The 21491-nt window shown below is 41.8% G+C and overlaps 2 protein-coding genes across 5 annotated transcripts in view; one reads left to right on the forward strand and one right to left on the reverse strand.

Moving 5' to 3' along the window:
- The window catches only part of disp2 (dispatched homolog 2 (Drosophila)), a 38336-nt gene that overhangs the window by 1271 nt on the left and 15574 nt on the right, over window positions 1-21491 (forward strand). Inside the window, exons 2-6 of one of the 4 annotated variants that reach the window (XM_054797432.1) lie at window positions 913-969; window positions 1107-1318; window positions 2755-2814; window positions 5745-5922; window positions 20394-20459. In XM_054797432.1, coding sequence (XP_054653407.1) covers window positions 5916-5922; window positions 20394-20459 — 73 coding nt within the window. In that variant the 5' untranslated portion in view covers window positions 913-969; window positions 1107-1318; window positions 2755-2814; window positions 5745-5915. Of the gene's footprint in view, window positions 1-423; window positions 1319-2754; window positions 2815-5493; window positions 5923-18494; window positions 19382-19491; window positions 19635-20393; window positions 20460-21491 lie in introns of those variants that run through there. The other 3 variants (XM_054797433.1, XM_054797435.1, XM_054797434.1) reach the window with 3 other exon arrangements.
- pkdccb (protein kinase domain containing, cytoplasmic b) lies at window positions 1605-19779 on the reverse strand. The gene is made up of 7 exons (XM_054797441.1): window positions 18616-19779; window positions 16645-16758; window positions 12647-12918; window positions 12296-12375; window positions 10287-10394; window positions 5720-5896; window positions 1605-4800 (listed from the first exon to the last, which is right to left on the reverse strand). Exons 1-7 carry the CDS (start codon window positions 19171-19173, stop codon window positions 4694-4696), a joined length of 1416 nt encoding a protein of 471 aa, XP_054653416.1. The 5' UTR covers window positions 19174-19779; the 3' UTR covers window positions 1605-4693.

Below are 21491 nucleotides of genomic sequence, written 5' to 3' on the forward strand. Positions count from 1 at the left end.
TACAGCATGCTAACTAGCTGTTGGCTGAAGCGTCATTTGTTTGACGATGCTAATTAGCTAGTACTCGCTGTAGCTTCATATGCAACATTGAGCTGACTAGCCGTTGGCTGAAGCTTCATTTGTTTGCACGAAGCGAAGTAGCTAGTTCTAGCTTCATGTCATGCTGCATTAAGCTACTGTAACTATCTGTTGGCTGTAGCATCATTTAATTTGCACTACATTCAAGTTACTAGTGGCTTATAGCTTAAATGATTTCATTATATTAATTAATTAATGCTTCATGTACATTGGCATAACTAACAGTTAGCTGAAGCTTTATTTGCCAAAATAAGCTAATTAGCTCATATTTGTAACTTCATAATTATGCTACATTGAGGTAATTGTGTATTATTACTTCAACACCACCACTATGTTAATTATCTACTGTCTGTACCTTCATGTGCTACATTGAGCTAGCTAGCGGTTAACTCAAGTAAATTTGCTTCCTTATAGCTACCTTATACATTACAGTAACTAACTGGCCACATCTGAATTTATGATATTGTGTTAATTAACTACTGTTTGTAGCTTTCTACGGTACATTACGCTATCTGGTGGCTGTTGAGTCATTATCTTATACTCAGCTAAATTAACATAGAGCTAGCGGCTAAAGCACGGTATGCTACGCTACGCTGACTAGTCAGTGGATATAGTGTAAGTCCATGCTTAAACTTTTTTCATGTCATGTTTTTCCATTCTAAATTCACAAAAAGGGCTGGTTTTAAGTCCTTATTTAGCATAACAATGAGTTAATCTTTTTCTCCCATTTAACCTGTCGTTCTAGTTACTCAAGCTGTGTTGGTCCAGTTGTTTTTAATCTAATCAAACGTCTTTATCTGAGTAATGTGATTGTAATCATCTGTCTTTGTCCAGACAACAAGGGGCCAACGTGAGGCTAAGAAGACCCCGAGGCCTTCCAACCATAAAAGTGTAATTTGTGGACTGGACAAGCCTTTTCAAGTCACTTTTTAACATATTTTATACCTCAATGCATCCTAAGTGTAGTGTTTTGCTTTTAAGTTGTGCTCGGAGGACCATAAGCATTTGGTTTCTTTTCGACATTGCAGGTTTTTTTTGTGTTTTTGCGACTCCAAAAGTCAAGACTTTCCAAATGGCACCGCCTGCCACCCTGAAGTCCCGCCCTTATCTCAACCTCAGCGGGTCCGTCCTGGCAGGCCTGGATGGCAAGCGAGCCCTTTCTTGTGCAAACATTGTCCAGATGACTGCTTCTGCCTGACAGTGATGCCCCCCTCCACTCACCATGACAAAGAACCAGCAGGTACTCTCATTTGCATGTATTAATTAAGCCTGGCGATGAGCTCAGCGTGACGCGGCATTCGAATGCATCCCTGACGTATTGGGCAAACTCGGCGGAGCTCCGTCTTAAACACACACAAAGTCAGGTCGGTATAGACATGCGAGCTTCCCCATTCTCCCTGGACACACACACACACACACACACACACAGGTGCTAATGGGGAGGTGGGGGGGGGCTGCTTATTGTTAAAAATCATACAATAAAAATGCAAATGACAACAAAAGTCAGTGATGAAAAAATGATCCATTTATAAAATAAGACTGCAGATACAATAGACAGTGTAAGAAAAAAACATTTTTCATTGAAAAATATTGATTTCACCCACAGGGTGCGCTTAAACCATGTAAGAACTATTACATTTGATCCTGATACCAATTCAACTCATTTCCAAAAAGGTACACGAAACAAACTGGAATGCTTTTAGTTCCATTTGGCCTCGAACGGAGGGGTAGTTTTCGGCTGCCTATTTGGGTGTTTTATTTCAGCGTCGAACGGGTCCTCTGGGTTGAGGCAAGTAAACGTCGTCATTTCCTGTTGCCACCGGGTGGCGCCGTGACAAATTCAGGAAGCGACCAACGCATAACTTCTGGGTGTCACCGCACACGAAGATCTGACCTTGCGGGGTCGAGTTATGAATGTGAACACCGACGTGGCGAATTGTCAGACCGACCGTCAGAGTTTGTCGCCGTATCCCCACCCCCCCTTGTCCTACGACGCAGGCAAAAATGCTTCGGAATTTGTCATGATCCGTCTGTCTGGTACACATGATTTTAATTTGGGCTTTTTTGGGAGGTGTTTGTCAATATACAAGCCCTAGTTTTTGGGCTTCCTGTTTGTTGGTCAAATTTGGTTCTTTTTGTGCGTCCTGTCATCACAGACGTCTCCAACAAATTTGGTGACAGTAATTGATAGGGGGCGCCACCCCCCTGAAATATCACATTGTTCGCTCGGGCTGACGTGCGTGCACGCTTTGGTTAGTTTTCATGCGAGGAAAGTAGCGGAATAGGAACAACAGATAGATCCGCTTCATACACATTTTACAAAACGATTGCGTTGTCGTTCCCGTCCAAACCCACAAACACGCTCACCTTTGGGAATGGAGCCAAAAGACAGTCACGGTCAAAACAGCGTCTGAATGTTGCGGAACGACTTAGCGCTCGTCTGGCGAAGCGTACATTCATTGCACCGCCACGATGCATGACTGACCGATGTCTTCATTCACATACCCTGCCATGACAACAACAATACGGAACCCCGCTCCGACCGCAAAAACGAATAAAAATGCAGCGATACGCACGCCGGGCCACTGGTTGGCGCTGTGACTCGTACGGAAACACGAGCACACCAGTTTGTTGTTGCAGGAGAGTTTATGTGTAACCTGAGCTCCACACGTTTAGGAGGCGGGAGGACCAATGCTGTCATCCAGAAGTGGCTAATTGGTTCCAGACCTGACTGCAGTAAGTGCATTTCCGCAAAGGACTCCATATTAATAAAATGAATATTTTAGGAGTTAGATCATAGAAAACCTGTTCATGACCTACTGTTTTTTTACCTTTATTAGAACCCCAAAATTTAGCATGTTGGCCACACAGTCACAGTCTGGAGATCTGGAAGATCTGGGTTCGAATCTACGTTGGGCATTTCTGTGTGGAGTTTGTTTGCCCCGTGCGTGCGTGGGTTTTCTCCGGGTACTCCGGTTTCCTCCCACATTCCAAAAACATGCATGTTAGGTTAATTGGCGACTCTACATTGTCCATAGGTATGAATGTGAGTGTGAATGGTTGTTTGTCTATATGTGCCCTGCCATTGGCTGGCCACCGGTCCAGGGTGTACCCCGCCTCTCACCCAAAGTCAGCTGGGATAGGCTCCAGCATACCCGTGATCCTAATGAGGAGAAGCGGCATAGAAAATAGATGGATGGAAGGATAGAACCCTGAAATAACACCCATATAAGTCCCCTTTACACTTATTATTCTTTGAAGGGACCGAAAGGTCGGTTGAGAGTTGATTTTCATTTTGTGAAATTTTGACAAAAGTAAACATCCATCCATCCATTTTCTATACCGCTTCTCCTTGCGGGGGCATGCTGGAGCCTATCTCAGCTGACTTTAGGTGACACCCTGGCCTGGTCGCCAGCCAATGGCAGGGCACATATAGACAAACAACCATTCAGTGGTGCAGGTGTATGCAGGTGCATAGATTTCGGTTTTCATCAGACTTTTTGCAACAAAAATAATGCATATATTAATGCATTATAGTAGTAGAACTCCTTAGATGGATACACTTTGATGGAGAAGCGTGAAAAGGACGCTGGCGTTTAAACAATGACCGTATTTGAAAAATACTACAGCTCAGACACCACACACACACACGGATATTTAAAAAGTGCATATTTTTCTCAAGCTTTTTGCCTTGAAATACTGTATGTGCCATTATCTCACGTATTTAATAGAACACGTCTGACCACGTCTGTTAGCACCATACATGGGCTGATGCAAGTGCGGTTTATGACACACTTGGATCATGATAATATTCATTCATGTTGTTGAATAAAGAACACTGATGTGAAACATAGTTTATGCATACCTACACCTAATATGCCACGATGTTAAACTACAGGCATCGCAATGCGCAACCAAGTCAGCTGAGTTCTGACTGAGCAAAATGTGCTTTCCTCTGGACATAGATTGTTTAGGTGGGAAAATATACCTTTTTAAAAACATCCGTGCATGTGTGGACTTCATCCATTGTCACCCAAACAAATGGTTGTATTTACCAGTTAATAACTGCGCTGTAGAGGTCCTTTAGCTCGCAGCATCGACATGAGCGTGTGCTTGTATAAGAGCTTGTTTTCTTTCCTTGTCCTGAGGCATCAAACGCTGAGCTGCCGCGGCTCTACTTATTACCTCCTCGCCTTAAAAAAAAATCCTACCACGGGGGAGCTGGCTTCACAACAACAAGCAGCAAATAAAGTCAAGGTAGAAACACTTAAAAAGAGTGAAATAAAAGCAGAAGGCGCTCCCTCCTTAATTGTACCTGAAGGGAAATCCCTTTAAATAGAAGTTGGCAGAGGCAGCGAGCTGGCAGAGACATCAAACAGTCAGTGAGCAGAAGCTCTATAAATACATCACATTCACTTGCCTCAGCGCTCAGAGGAGCCTCGACTTTCCTCCCGCTAAGCCTGCGCCGTTCAACATGGACGCCGGACACCGCAGGACTCCTTTTAAGCGCAACGTGTTGCTTTGCTTCACAACGCCGGGAGGTTTTTATTTCTCCAAACCTTTATATTATAAGTCCCAACCCTAACTGGAGGGCAGCCTGGTTTGCGCCTCTTGTTTATAAGGCAGGAGTTTCAAGGGCTTTGCTTTTCTTCACGTACACCTCGGATGTTTGGTCTGGTACCAGGTGACTGAAGCTGCTCCGGAAAGAGGCCAGAAGGCGACCTAGACCAGGGAATAAGAAACAACACGTCAGCTACATCAGCTAGAGCAGTCCCTCTTCCCAAAAGGGCCATCTACTCTCCAAATTATGCAAAAACAATATTCTACTGTAACAATAGACATCGGACTTCATTGGCAAACAATTCAAAAAAGGACCAACAATTCAATGGAACACTGACCCAAAAAATAGGAGAGTGCAGAAATATGCAAACACTAAGCTCCTCATGGACCACTTGGGGACCCCACTTTGACAGACACTGGACTACGAAGTACCTACAGACAACTACAATGTGAAATGCAGACCTCACCAAGGAGAGCTGTTAAAAAACGATGGGGCAGGCTACTTCCTGGTTAATGGAGGAGGTGCCAGTATGATTGTTAGGGATGGGTGGTTCCCATTGGTGCCACAGTGACTCAAACAATTTGAATAAATCCCTCTATCTGCACCGCTAACCAGATTCAGTGTTTCCCACAGGACTGCAACCTATTTATGATGGCAGCAGTAGCGTTGGGGAGGTGTCTGGATGATGTCATCTCATTTGCATAATTAACCATGACACGTGCATGTCATTTTCCTCCTTCGCTTTTCATGATGGCTTGCATTTGATTACCGAGTAAATGCATGATGAAAGAAACACTTCCTGCCTTTCTCTTTTATTGCCTACCATGTAGGAATTTGGAGCGGAGTCACCCTAAATACCGCCACCTAACAGGTAGTGCCAAAACCCTTTCGTGGCGGCTCAAATTTATTTGTGGTGGGCCGCCACGAATGAATGTATGTGAAACACAGAGATGCTCCCCAAGATTCCTCCATTCGTTCTAATCCATTTAATGTACATCTGTAGGCACCCTCGTGCCATCTTAAGAAGTCAACTGTAACCTCAAAGATGAACGACTTGTCCAGTTGTGTACTTTAACTAACCTGTCCATGTCTTCTGTCCACTCAGAGTGAAGCTGCTGCACTGCGAGTGGGAGTTGCAGATGTACGCTGCCTCTCGTGCACCGTGCACAGACAGCACGCAGCCTTGCTGGCTGTAGGACGGCCAGCAGCGATACTCCGCGTTCCCTGACGTTGTCATGTCTTGCATCATGCTGTAATCTGAACACCAAAGAAGGACATGTCCTGTAAGTACACAATACCATGAAGGATGTGCATGCACTATAATGTCGGGACAAGACCTCCACCAAGGCCTTCTTATTTCTAAACTAGGAAGTCAGAAGTCAGAACAGTGCATTTCCTTCAAACTTTAAGTCGCTGCTTGCCAACTCTGGGCCTCGACTTTTATGAAAGAAATTTGATGACACACCTCTGTGCAAACAAAGCAACTGTGGTCTCCAAGTACTAGATGTTTCAGGCTTCCAAACATTCTTGAACGCAGCATAACAACAATTTCGTACAGACCAAAAAAAACATACAAAAAGCATTGTCATCTGTTAATGTGGGTCAAGATGTACAGGGTCAACTGTCCCAATGTCACCCCCCCAGTAACTAAACCACAACTTTCAAGTGCCATAAAGTTTGTGAAATTTGTTTGTGAAAGACATTCATTTCAATGGGAAAAAAAGGTTCAAACTTGGAGGTTTCCCGCTGCAATTTATTTTGTTAGCATGTAGAAAAACAACTACAATCTAAATAGTAGCTCGTGTTCTGTCTTTTTTTGTGGCCATTTTTGAATCCCTTTACTCAACATATTGTTAGCCGACCACAGCTTTGTAATTGCACGATGGTTTTCCAAAACATCTTGAGCTCTTCTCTCGGCGTGCTGCGCCACACTAAACGCATCACCCTTCCACGACCCAAACATTTGCCTTACATTAATCATTATAATTCTTCCAGTCAGGCGTCCTGTCTTAAATCATCTGCTCCACATTATCCATGAGAAAGAAGCACGTACACACACACACACACACACACACACACACACACACACAAAAGGCTAGTTCATCTAGAGAGGGCGCTCTGTTACAAACTGTTAACCTTCTTAAATGGTGTGAGCTAGTTTGTGTGTGTGTGTGTGTGTGTGTGTGTGTAGGGGAGTGTATTGTTGAAATAAAAAAGACATGAGATCTGCCTTGTGGGGATAAAGAGAGAAGAACAAGGAGTGTTTTAGAGGAGCTTTCTCCAGGCGGGAAAATGAGGCCTGTTGTGGAGCGAAAAGGTGGCCGACCTCAGCTGTTTGGGGACATATGCATGAAAGCTCTCTTTGTCTTCCACATGTGGGTGGGAAATGGTTAAACATTTAGTCGAGTTCCTGCTTCACTTGAAATGAATCATCTCCGAAAAAAATAATATTCCAGCTTCCTCTGTCACTGATCTCAACTGTGGAGAATGTACGCCGAAGAATCGACATCTGTGAGCCATTTCAAAATAAGACTTATTACCTGTTGAGTCTTTCTGACACACACGCACGCACACACACACACACGCACGCACGCACGCACACACTATTACACTGACATCATCATGGCCTCTTTTCTGCTGAGTTGCGTCTTTGCTAGCAACAGTTGTGCATGATTAACTGAGTGTTGATTAATCAAGTCTTGAAGCAATTGAGGCAAAATGCACTACTGGGCTGCAACCAGCTGAGGTGCTGTTGATTCAGTCTTACGCTTCTATATATCTATATATCTTTGCCATCTTTTGTTGATTTGTTGACCAACTGGCACACATTACTTTCAATGAAATATAATGCACGTAATGGGATGCACCTATTCCGCCTATAAAGCCTTCTGAAAAAACCTCCAAGAAGCGCCAACATGGCCATTTACATAATGTGCTTTGGGTGCTCACGACAGTTTTCATACTCTCTTTGCATTTCGGGTTCTTTTGCTCAATATCATCTTTGTGGAACCCAAAATAAATTTCCCTGGGACTGCGGTCCACAAATACAGTATGAATGTATGGTGCATACCCTGGCATACTACATCCTGTACACACATGTACTGAGCTACACATACAGCCACTTAACATGACTGGCATCACGTCTCATGCAATGACATTACTCATGGTCACTTATTAGACTGCGTTGATGTCAAACCAACCCACCACAACCATGTCAGCTAATATTTTCCAATAATAATAACATTTATAAATATATAGTGGCTTTCACATTTTTCTAACATTCCATTGTCATGTTATTTGCCTATATGTGTGTGCCATGTTGGCTTTACAAACTGGATAGTTCATCAAAAAAACATCCTCAAAATTATCCTTTACACAAAAAATTAAACAATTAAAATTTCATCAAATAAATCAATCAAATCAATAAAATAATGACATCAAATAAAAGCACGGAATCCTTAAAAACTGCTACCAACAGCAAAGTAATCATACTTTCCTATAGAGACGCTTTTAGAATGTTATTTTCTTGTTCTTTATTTGTGAATTGTCAATTTTGCATAATTGGCCATGATGTACATGTTTCTTGTTTTTTTAAAGGCTTTAAAATCCATATATTTCAAGTGAAGTATTTGTGTTAGTAGTTTTTAGTATCATTCGGAGCAGAAAACAAAGTATTTTTAGCGCATGAGTGGGAAAGCACTGTGGTACGTCACAGAGAGCAGTCATCTTTCCCGCAGCGCTCCAGTATCCAACTGATAACACAGCTAGTTAGCTACGTCAGCGAGCGAAGCTTGTACGGCTGAGATGTCATCGCGCGTCAACGCTGATGTGAACCAAGAAAAGTTGGAGACTTGTAGATTTATACACAGATGCACCAACATGTACTCTACTCTAGTGTTATTCACTTTGTATGGACTTAATGCCAATGACTTAAAATGACAATGAAAGGGTTGAAAAACGTAGTCGCACGTCGCTCCCTTTTTACTTTCTCTAGTTGCACAGTCTATTTGATTTTCTAGCACACACAGTCAAAACAGACAAAAAATGCTTTTATTTTCTTTTTTGTAAAAACACCGAATTTACCGACATGGGCAAAATTACGTCGGTTAACTTGGTAAATTTCGGTAAGGGTAAATTTTCAGTTTATTGGCCAGGCCTATGATGTAGTCACGGTGGTAACCAAATGATTTCAGACATCTTTTTGTATAAGAGTGCATTTGTTTACCACGGCAAACTTCAATAATAAACGTTGAAATGAATACCTCACTGACAGTGTTGAACAAAACTGAACATAATTATTACTTGGTAAAGGCAGAATAAAACATATTTAAATATATAATTAATCATTAGCATCATTATTATTATTATTGTCATAATAATTCTTATTATTGGTGGCATTAATTTATATGACAGATTTCCCCCAGTTAATCAACAATAAAGGAAATCATAAAAGTAAAATTCAATTTAAATAGAAATATATGAGCACATATGTAAAATAAATATGATACAACTATGTATATATATCATTTAAATTTCAAACTATTAAAAACATTTAATGGACAGTGTATTTATAAAAAATATTATAGTCCTGCCATATACTACAATTAGTAATTCTGTAAGTAATCTTTTAAAACCCAAAAGGAAAATGAGGCGAGAAGATAAGCAAAATGGGCAGGAAATCACAATTAGCTGCTATAAGAGGTTGTTTTTTTTTTTCAAATGTAGATTTTAAAGAAGCAGCAGCAACAAAAGAGAATATAACATTAGTGTTAAATCAACGTGACCAACTGGAGGCTCAGACTGCAGTCAGTCATGTGACTGCTTGTGACCTTCTCACTTTACCCATGGAAACAACCTGCTCCACACATTCTCCCAACTGCTTGTTATTTGATGTGAAAGAAAAGCTGAACTAAGCCCACATATAAGGCTAGATCCTACACATTTTCAGCTGCTCTTATCTCACACACCATCAGCCATGCAGAGGCTTGACTTTTGTGGCACCTCCTCGCGAAGCTAAAACATTCCCTGCTGGTGTTAGCTTCGGCGCCCATGGACTCTTTCCCCTCAATCTGTGATTAAATTCACAAAGAGCTGCTATATAAACAGTCCGGCATCTGCGGGACGGAAAAATCTCTCGCCACAGGAACGCGGCTGAGTCTTTCTGTTATTAATATTTCATACGAGTGCAGACGGACGGCTGGAAGGAGGGAGCGAGGAGGGGTCACAGGAGAGTCAAGACTTTTTTGTGTGTATAGTGAAAGAATACAGCTTTGTACGTTATATGGCAAAAAAATGTCAAGCTATTGAGTAGTTCTTATTTATATATATAAAAAAAAATCTTTGCATGTATCCATCCAATGTTTTCTTTAAAAACACAGACTTTCTGAGCCGGAGACATGCAGGATTAATCCCACTCTGTTAGTTTTGTCCTTTCATTCCAGCTGCCTAATAACCTGTCAAAACAGCTCGAGCAAGAGACCCCCCCAACCCCCACCTCTCCACACACACACACACGCACACACACACACCTCCCAGACCTCATTTTTTTAAAAGAAAGAAAATGAAGTGTAGCCTGTCCTCCATTAGCCAGAGAGAAGGCCAAGCATTGTGTCAGTGGAAGGTCACAAGAGGGCCCTGTGTTCATTACCTGCCAGTAAAGATGGAGGCATGTTGTCCAGGTGCAGACCAGACTGGTAGAGGCGCAGGATGTGTTCAAAAGCCCCCAGCGTCTCGTTGATGTCGGCTTTCAGCTCACCTGGACACAACGTACATGCGGTGTATTCAGAATGCAGCTAGAAAAATATCAGCACGTCTACGTGCACCATATGTAAGCTGATCAGTACGTTAACATGCAAGAAAGAAAGTTCCACTCCCCCGGGAAGATACTCGACAAGAATCTGTGGTGTGTTTGTGTGAAATTTTTGGCTCCATTCATCCAGAAAAGCATTTGTGAGGTCAGAGGTCGCAGACAGATGAGGGGGGCCGGCTGGTCTGTGGAAGCATTTGGAACTTGAATAGTTCAACATGCCTTGGGGAATTAAAGCGTCTTTGTCAGCTCCTTATTAATTAACTGGAAACAATGCATGCTTGTAGATGACTACAGTGCATCCCACCAGGCATTCCTCAACTGTTTATGTACACTATACTGGTGTCTTAGAATATTCGGCTATTTGATTCGGAGGAGTCTGATTCCACTATTAATCTCACTGTTGACTCATATGAAAATATCACGTGATCAAGATTGTACCATTCTGACTACATGGGGTTGCCCGCGGCTGCGCGTACATTTTTACATAGAATGCCTTTGTTTTTGTCATAAAAAGCATATTTTGATGCAAAAGCAACCTCATTTGTGTTAATAAAAATTGAAAATGACGTGTGTGTTTAACAGAAGACATATACTTACGCAAAATGGCGGCGTGTACACACAGTGAAGCCCAGTGGCTCTTCCAGATTTGCAGTTTTATAGTTATTATTTTGCTAAAATCGCGTACGTTTGTACAAGGCAGCTTTGGGCTAACATCTTATACCCGTCAGGAGCTTTGGACATTGGGTTTCGCAACGGCAACATTTTCATCACCGATCTTTGAGTCATTCCTGAGATCTCCAGAGTACTGGAGTCTACACACGCACATGCGCACACACACACACCCCAGCCAGGCGGAAGGCGAGGAGGAATATGAGCTAAGCTCAAGCTAACACCACACAGACTCGGAGCATTTTCCTGGCTATTGTGTGGTGTTTGGTGAATAAAATGGATGAGGTACGCCCCCAATGTCACCCACAGTAAGAGACTTTTCACCGAAACATGGCTAAACAACAAAAACATTTGAGAATTCGTCAACTATGAAAATCCTTAGTTGAAGACAGCCCTAACTGTAATATAAATATTGATCGCCAAAAGTAAAAAATAATTGACTAGTGGTAAACTGATTAATAATTCATCAAGATTAATAGAAACATCTCGAAATTGAGTGCACTGTTGATAGACTACTAAAGAAAGGTTTCAGCTACTGTTATGCATACCATACATTTTTTGTTTAAAAAATGGCACTATAGGATTACTTTTAATAACATCCTCAACTCTAAAATCAATATAAAATATTGATACAAAATAACAAATAAAGTGATTAAAGGATCGTTGATTCTTTCTCCAGTTGATAAAGGAAACGCCCATCCTAAGCAGTCTATCCCAAATTCACGATTACAACATTCAAACGCACCAATAGCTAATTGTCAGCTAATTATAGCCATTTGGCAAAGTTTAGCTACTAACGTTAGCCATCTTTAAACGCATAGCCTATCATAACCACACAATGAAACTCTTCAATGTCTTTTAAATGACATAAGTTCTTCAAAATTTAAAGGGATAACATTTTCACATCAAAATCTGAACATGATCCAAATGAAACTGGAGTAAAAAAAAACGAATCCACTATGAATCCAATGTACCTCCCAGTGGAATCCTAATAATGAATTGAGGTGTGTTTTGTTCATACGGAGCATTCATGACAAGTTGTATTCATATCTTGTTCCACGTCAGCGCATTAAATGAAGCATTTAAAGATGGGGCAAGTCATCACAAGACTACAATAACACAATGATCGACTTCTCTCTGATCTTCACAAGTCATGTCGAGACGCCGCTCTTCCTCACCTGTGGCGTTCATGATGTGGTCCACCAGGTGTGTGAGGCCGGGCGGGGCCTGGTGAGGCAGCAAGTAGGTGAAAAAATACCTGGAGCCATGCAGAGAAACGGAAAGATCCATCATTGAACATGACTTGTGTGAAGGTGCTGTTAAAAGCAGCACATAAAGCTGTCAACAATCTGAAGGTGGTTCAAAAGCGACAAGACTCGCTTTTCGCCTCAAACTACCCATTTATGAATCACGCCTCTCCCGTTAAAACCACAAATCTCCAGCCCCTGTACGCTTTGACTGGCAACATTTTGTCAACATGGCGTCTGTTTAAACACACACGTGCATCGCTCTTCATCCATCTTCTTTACCTGTAGGCATTGTAAATGTTCATCTTCTCATTCAAACCATCACACACGCCACGAGACGAGCATCTCAGGGTGAAATTTCGGTGTGGAAACTGGAGGGAGCAGTCGCCGTCGGTCCGGCAGGGGGTTTCGGCCGCGCTGGCGTCATCGAGATCGGTGAGCTTTAGCTCGCCTGACACCATCACGAACTGGCGGGGCTGAAAGTCCAGCAGAGCCACGGAGCCCAGAGGAGATTGAGACAGGAAGTGAAGGAGACGGACCAGGTCCAGACACACCTGGAGGGACACAAGACAATTCTAATTGTCTGATTGTTCAGGTCATTGTAGAAATCAAATCTCCCTTTCAATCAAAAATGTTCAATATTTTCGTTAACAAATGATTTACGCAACTAAAACTACAATTGAAATTGCCACCTATAATCACGTTTGACACAAGTACTGGTGTAAGTTTGTGTATGTGATTAAAAATGTGTTCAAAATGTTCCACATTTTGCATGAAAATCCAACAAAAGCCTAAAAATTCAGGCTGGTAAACTAGGCGGACAAACTCCTGATTATTTGCACCAGTGAGTTAGCCAAGGTACTTACGTTTTATACACTCAAACATCATTAGCATCAACGTAAAACTCTTCTTTCTTTTAAAGACATCCACATTTCCAAGCCATTTCCTCATGCTACAGAAACAGGAAGAATGTAGGCATCAGCTGCACACTGACAGAGCATGTAATATGTGTGTGTGTGGGTGTGTGCGTGTGTGCGTGTGAGAGAGCGAGACAGTACAGAACATGCATACTGCAGTTAGTGTTGGGTAAAACTCTTTGGACGTCACTGGCACAGTAAAAACAGGAGTCCATGAAACCAGACACCTCTGGATTACTGTAGACCTCACAGATGTACTGTAGCTGAGCAAAGCCGAGCACGGCAACAGAGAGATTTTTTTTCGAGCTGCTATTTAGCTGAGACACGACTTTGCGTTTGGAGGGGAAAAATCATGTAGGCTAAAGATATAAATAACTTCCAGACCCCCAAACGCTTGAAAACACTATAGTATGTGCGGCAGGCCAGTCACTTTGGAATGAAACGGTCCTTCCATGTGAAATCTTATGTACGATGCGGTAAATGTACACTTTAATACTAGTTTTCAGCCTTTCAAATGTCATCTTGTTGGCCAAATGATGCTGGTTTTACACCTTTTAATATAGGTTTTATGTAGAGTGATCATAATTTGATTACCAAAAACCAGGACACTCAGCCCGGCAATGAGATACTGAAATGAGTTTACTCAAAGATGCCTTATGACTTAAATACATTCAAAGTATGCCTCTTTTGTATAGATAGAACATTGTTGTACAGCCAAACCCAGGTTTTCGTCACAGATTTTCACCAAAATGTTGCTTCTGTTTTCATAGGCTGTCTTGTTTTGTATCATATTGCCCGAAAACAAACTAGCCAGTTTACCCGGGACTGTATTGTCACGCAAAATTGAGTGCCCAAACAAAGCACACTACGCGTTGATGACTCACTGTCCATGAATTTTTTATTGAGTGCAACTGCTAAAAACAACTGCTAAACAACTGCTAAACGCGCCATTCGGCCGAGGAAAGTTGCAAGGCCCATCAATTTCATAAAGAATGTGAAAAACACTTGAATTTGATCTTGCCAGGATGTACGGGAAGTCCACATCAACAATGAGGTCCATTTGTAATTATTTCACAGTTTTCTGCATGTAAAACTATAATTATGCTCAATAAAAAGTATTTTTGGTTTATTTTTTTGGGTGTCTGGAACAGATGAATTGGATTCCTATTGGAAAAACTTGGTTGGCCTTGGTTTTCGTACGTTTCACTTTTCATTTCGAAAACCAAGGTTGCACGGTATTACAGAATACTACAGACAACCAAACACAAATTCTAAAGGAAGAACGTTAAAAAAATGTTCAAATGTTTCTAGATACTTTACGTTTGCTTTTGAGGTGTAACGATTAGTTTGAATAATGATGCCGATACGATTCAAGGACGATAGTGGTTCATTACGATCCGAAACGATTCAGTAACTTTTCAGCCAAAAACTCAACCAGTCTGACTGTGAATTAAATACCTGGTTACCGGACAGTGCAGGTGAAGTTTCCTAGATCCCCATAGTTTTTTGTAAGGGCATCAGGTATAAATAAATGATGGATATAAACAAACAAGTAAACAACAATTAATGGCAAATGCATTCATGTTTTATTTGAAAACCAACCCTTCAGCATGAATTAATGAATGAATTAACAGGTTGAATGAAATCAAGTCTGTGATTAATCTGATAAAGCGTGACTTGAACTTTAATGTGAGACCTCATTCACTTTTCTACCCCAAGTATTAAAGAAGTTATAGCAAATTTCATACCGGGATATAATGCCTTTGGTTCCCATTTCTTTTACATTGAGTCAAGACAAAAGCTGTGATCGATCCGCGGCCCTTGGCAAGTACAACCGTACTCCAGAATATATAACAACTTAGGCTGTGACACTTGTATTAAAAGTCAACAGAATAGATATTTATATTTTTTTTTACCATCTAAGAAAGGGAAGGGAAGAAAATCAAGTGTCATTTCATGTAGGCCTCGTACTCGCAGTGCAGCAGCACGCTGTATTCGTTTCCACGCCACACTACTAATTGTATGTGCACACTAGTTCCGGGGCAAAATTAACATATTTCTCAACATCAGATTTTAACGAAACTTCATCTGCAGATAGATATTAAAATGAATTTATATCCTACATACCGTTTAGCTTGTCCTGATGCTCCGATCCATGAGTTTGAAAGGCTTAAAGTTGGACTTAACTTTCGAAGCACTCTTATGACTCGATGGGGTCCAACACTCAAATAAATCCTGTATAAAACGTGGCGATGACATCACAGGCTGACTGAATCGGGTGTAGCGTCCGAGGTGTAGGGCGTCTCATGTCACACCTTACAGGACAAAAACTCACAAACTTGTGCTCTTTGGAGGGGACGTGTCGGCTCCGTTTATTCAACTCCACATGACGTCATCCGTGCACCCTGCTCAACAGGCATGACTCATCAACTTACGCCAAATCAAACTGTCACACGAGTAACGTTTAACATCTTTATCATTAAAAGTACTAAAGCCTGTCGTGCTTAAATCCAATGTTTTATTTCCTAGTATCGAATCAATCGACTGATTACCTTTCAAACGAAGTTAGATCATATATGTCGCCTGGAATGGGAACTTGCTGAACACAGATCGGTGTAGTTGGATGGTAGGAATATAAATCGATACATGGATGTGGTGGATGAATCGTTACACCCCTAGTTTGCTTGTTAAGTTTTGGAATGTAACCAGTATTTTGGGGAAAAACATGCCCTCTGAAGTCGCAAAAACTTAGGAATCTGAACCACCGTTGTGCATGTTGTCCCCCTTTTACAAGACTTCAACCCGGCTAGTGTCAGAGGATGAACTCATGTGTTTTGCTTATTCTTTGGCAATACTGGTTCTAAAAACCGCCCACATGGCAGCCTCTCAGGGATTACATCACACGCAGCATAGTGCCGCTCAATGTAGCATTCCAATGAAAAACAATGAAAACCAGGACATTTGGTCGCCCTAATTTTATGCAATGTGTGTCCTTTTCACTCTGTCACTCCCTCCTATTATTTCAAAGCAAAGCGAGCCACACTTGGACCCCTGCAGTGTCATCTGGGCTTCTGTTGACTCCCACACTGTGAGCATACCTGCCATGGGGGTTGTGCTAAAGCTGGGTGTGTGTGTGTGCGTGTGTGTGTGTGTGTGTGTGTGCGTGTGTGCGTATGCTGAGATGACATTCCTAGCCTGCAGTGGATTAACTCTTGGTCCCATCTCCATTCCAACGGGGGCCTGATCAAATACACTGAGGGACAGATGTCAGACCCCCTAAAGTTTCACGGTTCCACCTCTCTCACCCTCTCACCACACATGCCTTACCATGCAAAAAAGTACAGAAGTGCATCAAGAGCTTACCCTGAAGCGGTCCTCCCAGGGGCTCTGCAGCAGCTGGATCATCTGGAGAGGGCTCCCTTGTTCCAGGATGACAGTAACTCTTCCTGCTGCTTCTCCAACACAGTGACCTTTGAACTGTGTGACAGCACAGCAAGGCAGCATGAGACGTTGGGACGGTGTGAGGACATGAAATGATGCAGCACGCAGTCACACCACTGCTGGATGTGAGAAAGCTGTCAATTTGGCGGCGATAGCTGCACCATGTGGCTTCAGACGGATAGTAAAAGGAGACACATTGTCTGCTCCGGAAAAAGTGCACCCCAAAAGGTCACGAGGGGGTCAACTGATTGAATGTAATTAGAAGGGATGGTGCGGGACTTTCAGCTAGTGTGAGACAAAGGAAACATGTGACGAAATGCTACATGGAGGGAAAATCAAATACAATATGGAGTTGATCTCGCTCCACTACATTTGGCATGCGCGTCTGTGGGAAAAACTTTGGGAGGTCAGGTTCTTCCACACCAAACTCATCCAAGAATGCCTTCATGAGCATAATACTGCGCACACTAACACAAAACGGGCCTTCACCACACTCTTCCTACAAAGACAGAAGCACAGCATTGGCCAAAATGTCACGAGGAGATGAAGGATTAAGATTTAGGGGGAAAAACAGGGATCTAGCATTGAAAAGGAACAGTTTTGGTAAGAAAAATAATAGAAAATGACATTTACACACTCCATTGTGATTTTTCTCATCCCAACAGCAAAGCAAAAGATTACAGGAAATATCATTTAATGTTAAAAGAGATACAAAATTCCAGTATTGGGTTTGAAGTGTGCATTTTTATGTATTATCTAGTCAGTGGGCTTAAAAAAAAAGTTCTGTTAATATTTTCTCTTAATATTTATTTGACTTTGTTGTCTGGAAGATTGCTAGATAAATATATAAATGAATTGTACTTATGTCAAAAGGTTTCCTTTAAAGACATTTATCTATGAAAGGCATATTTTTGCATACCTTTAGCCATTTAAAGGTGAAGAATGAGGTGTCAGTCACTTCTCATTCGTTAAAAGTAGTACTTTTTTTTCCAATGTTGTCTTGATCTTTAAACCACTTGGTGCTAATTGAGGGCCACATAATTTGGGGCCATTTTAAAGGGAAAGGTGGTCTCAATTCCTTCTTTCTACCAAAAAAAAGTCACGCAAAAATCTTGTCTCTCTACCCAGTTTCTGCGTTTGCATATTAATACTTTACATGCTGCGCTTTCCTGTAAAGCACTTCATGACTGAATTATTTGTCAAACAAAAAAGTGCTATGCTGTATAAGCACACGTGCTTGTAAGAAGAGATTTGTGGTACCTAAAGCATGCGTTTGTGCACAGCTTCTGGGCCATTTACTCACATTGATCCCCTTTTTAGCCGTTAAAGTTGCACAAAATGTGAGGAAAAATGTCCCATGTTGTCCTGTATACACTGTTTTATGCATTTCATTATCTTTTACACAAGTTTGCGTTTTGTACAGGACATTGTGACCACTGTCGATGAAAAAGTATGCTAGATAAAAACATTTGACCTGATTACCTACGTAATTTGACCAATATTTGTATCTACTTAAGGCATGTTTTTGCATAATTTGGGGTCATTTAAGGCGAGGTGGGGTGTAGCTATAATGAATACCCAATTCTAACGTGTAAAACGGCTTCCTTTCAAGACATTTTTCTATGTAATGCATCATTTTGCACGGGTGACTCAGGGGGGTTAAAAAGGGACGTCTAAGCCACTTTTCATTTATTCAAGCAGCAACAAACGCGACCTACAATTACATGCTGTGTGCATCTCTTGATTTGTGAAGCACCATTGTCCACGAAAAGTAATAGAAATACATCTAATAAAACATGTTTTTGTCTTCTAGTTCAGGGCTGGCTTTTCATCCCACATGCATGAAATCAGATTGCAAAGCAAAGGCGTGTAGGTGTGACGCTCAGTGCATACCTTGATGATGTTTGGATGCTGCAGCCTGTGCAAGAGGGCAACTTCCTTGCTCAGCTTGTAGGAGACCAGCTGCCGGCAGCCATGAGGGTCTTTAAAGTCCTCCACACACTTGGCCATGTCAATGCCCTGCTCGTTGACCATCTTGAGGGCCACAGGCTCTCCTCCTGCCAGCGTCACTTTCACCACCAGCTTGGTGTAGCCGGAACCCAGCACCTCCACCGCCTGCATGTCCTGCAGAGCTCCACAGCCCATTGGATCCCCGGACCCACGCGTGATCTCCCTCCACATGTTCAAATCCCAGCTAGATCCCTGTGCTGGGAAAATGCTCTTCTTGTCCTCTGGTAGAAAAAGCAAAGGGATGATTTCTTGGCGTCTTTGCATGAGTTGGTAGTTTAACGCCAGCTCTTCATCATCGTCATCACCTCCGCAGTTGGAAGGTTTGGACGTGTTGGCTCCAAAGTGGTGCACGCTGCTAATGAGGAGGGACACCAGAATGGACAACACCACGAAAGACAGCAGGGCAGCCGCGCGTAAAGACTTGCCCACGGTGGAGGACATTGTCCACGCTCACGTACAAGCTCCACTGTGGACAGCGGTGGAGGAGTGTGAAGAAGAAGCAGCAGCACTGCTTCTGACTTTCAGCAGATCCTCGCTTGGAGGGAACTCCCTCTGGAGGTGTGTCCTGCCCACGTGTAACTTTACACCCAGCTAGCAAACCCTGCAGGAGGTCTTACGTCATCATCTCCGTTTTCAAATGGAAAATATGGTAACTCACTTAGCAACGTGGAGTCACACACGTGCTCTCACAATAAAGTCAAATTTCCTTTTTTTTAAATTAAACCTTCTCTCCCGATTGCATCTCCTGGAATTTGTAAGAAATTGAAGTTGAACTCAAAGTACTTTCACCACCACTTGTTTTTACTCCTTTAACTTTAATTAAACATTTGCTCCAGTTTCCAATCCGACCAACAGAGGGCGACAGAGCTCCTATGTCCTCAGAAGACTGGCCACAACATTAGGTACACTTGCACACTAATGCAGGGGGGTCCAGACTGTTCTCCCCCTCGGGGCACATCCTGAAAAACGAAAGGATGCAAGGGCCGCTTTGATGCAAAGCAACACATGTACAGTACATATGCTAGGAAGTGATTTCCTGAAAAAGACTATTATTAATACGAACGTTGGTCTTTTCTCCTTTTTTCCCCCCATTTTAGCTGTTGGGGGGGGGGGGGGGGGGGTGTTCAATTCAGTTCAGTTTAGTCTCATACAACTGTGACTTTTTTCTTTTTTCTGTTCATACTTTCATTTATGCTGTTGTTTGTTTTTTTCCAAATATTTCACCTTTCTTCTTAAACAGTCTTCCGAAATTTCATGGCTTAATTTCAATATTTTTTCCTTATTCTCGTATGGTAGCTTTTTCCCCAAACTAATTTTCAAAAAAACAATTATTTGTTTTATTTTGTTGTTTCTTAAAAAATAACTTCTTTTTTTTCTTTAATATTTCAACCTGTTGCAAGTAAAATTACATTTTTTTTCTCATATTACGACATTATTCCTGTCAAATTAGGACTTTTTCTTGTTAAATTACAACTTTTTTTCTCTTAATATTTTGACTTTATTTTTTTTTGGCATGTTTTACAATGTGCCGCGGGCCACACTTTGGACACCCCTGCTCCAATAAGATCCAATACAAAACCTGTATCAAACTGGGGCACCACTTTTAGACATGAATGCAACAAATAAGTAACAAATACGTTTTTGCTTTATTTTTTCTCAAGCTTCTGCAGCTCCCCTGAAGTCTTCTGGTTCTCCCGGGTGTCAGCTCGCCTCAACCTTGGAAAACGGTATTACACTCTGTGTTGCTATTGTTTGTAGCTATGGTGTTGCCAGCACATCATTATTCATATTGAGCATCATTTCCCTAATGGCATCCTCTCACTGCTAATTCCTTCTAATGTAATTTATTAATGGATGCATTGTTCCCATTTGTTTCCACAGCTCATCACACTGTTTGTTTTAGTGCCACATGCAAATGACCACGAAGTGTGTGTGTGATAAGTTAATGAGTGTCTGTGGTCAACAAGACATTAGCCATGTTTCAGGCGCAAACAACACTAACTTTATTACAGTGAGCACAATGTGGTCTCCGAGCTTCAGTATCATAAAATCATACAAGGATTGTGCAAAACGATGCATTTCGTCAGCAAACCACCAAGATTCATTGATGCGCTAATAGTTAGAAACGAGGCCACATGACTGAGATAAGAGAAAACCCCTCCCCTGCTACGGTTGTCACTGAAAGCCCCTAACTAGACTTTGATCCCTGCTCCCTTTACTGGTCCCACTCTTGTTAGTGGCTGTGACGGCCCAGTGCCACGATTCATATTTAGAACCAGACCAACATCCTGCCAGCCGCCTCATCTATTAGCGCCCGCTTGCATGCATCAGGGGCTCTGCTACTGCCTCACACTTTTCTTGGAAAGCCGCATGCCACCAAGACACATACTGGTTGCTAATATCTTCAAGTCAAATCAATCATTGCATAATACAATCATCGTACTCCACATAACAAAAAACAGAAGGGCGCGGGGGCCACTTTGTACATAAAAGATGCTAAAATCAAGTCAGTGTACAGCAAATATACTGTATGTTACTATATGTTATTGAAACAAAACATCTAAGCTTTGTGTTATAGGTGAGAAGCAAATTAGCGAAATATCTAATAATATATCTCATTAATATTTAATTCATTTTATTTTTACATATGGCAAAGGCCAATAAAATTTAAAAAAAAAAGACCTTGGGACTGAAAATGGCCCCCGGGCCACACTTTGGACACCCCTGACCTATGCAATATAAATGCTATGAAAATATTT

Source organism: Dunckerocampus dactyliophorus, chromosome 13, assembly GCF_027744805.1.
Source record: "Dunckerocampus dactyliophorus isolate RoL2022-P2 chromosome 13, RoL_Ddac_1.1, whole genome shotgun sequence".
NCBI classification, from domain to species: Eukaryota; Metazoa; Chordata; class Actinopteri; order Syngnathiformes; family Syngnathidae; genus Dunckerocampus; species Dunckerocampus dactyliophorus.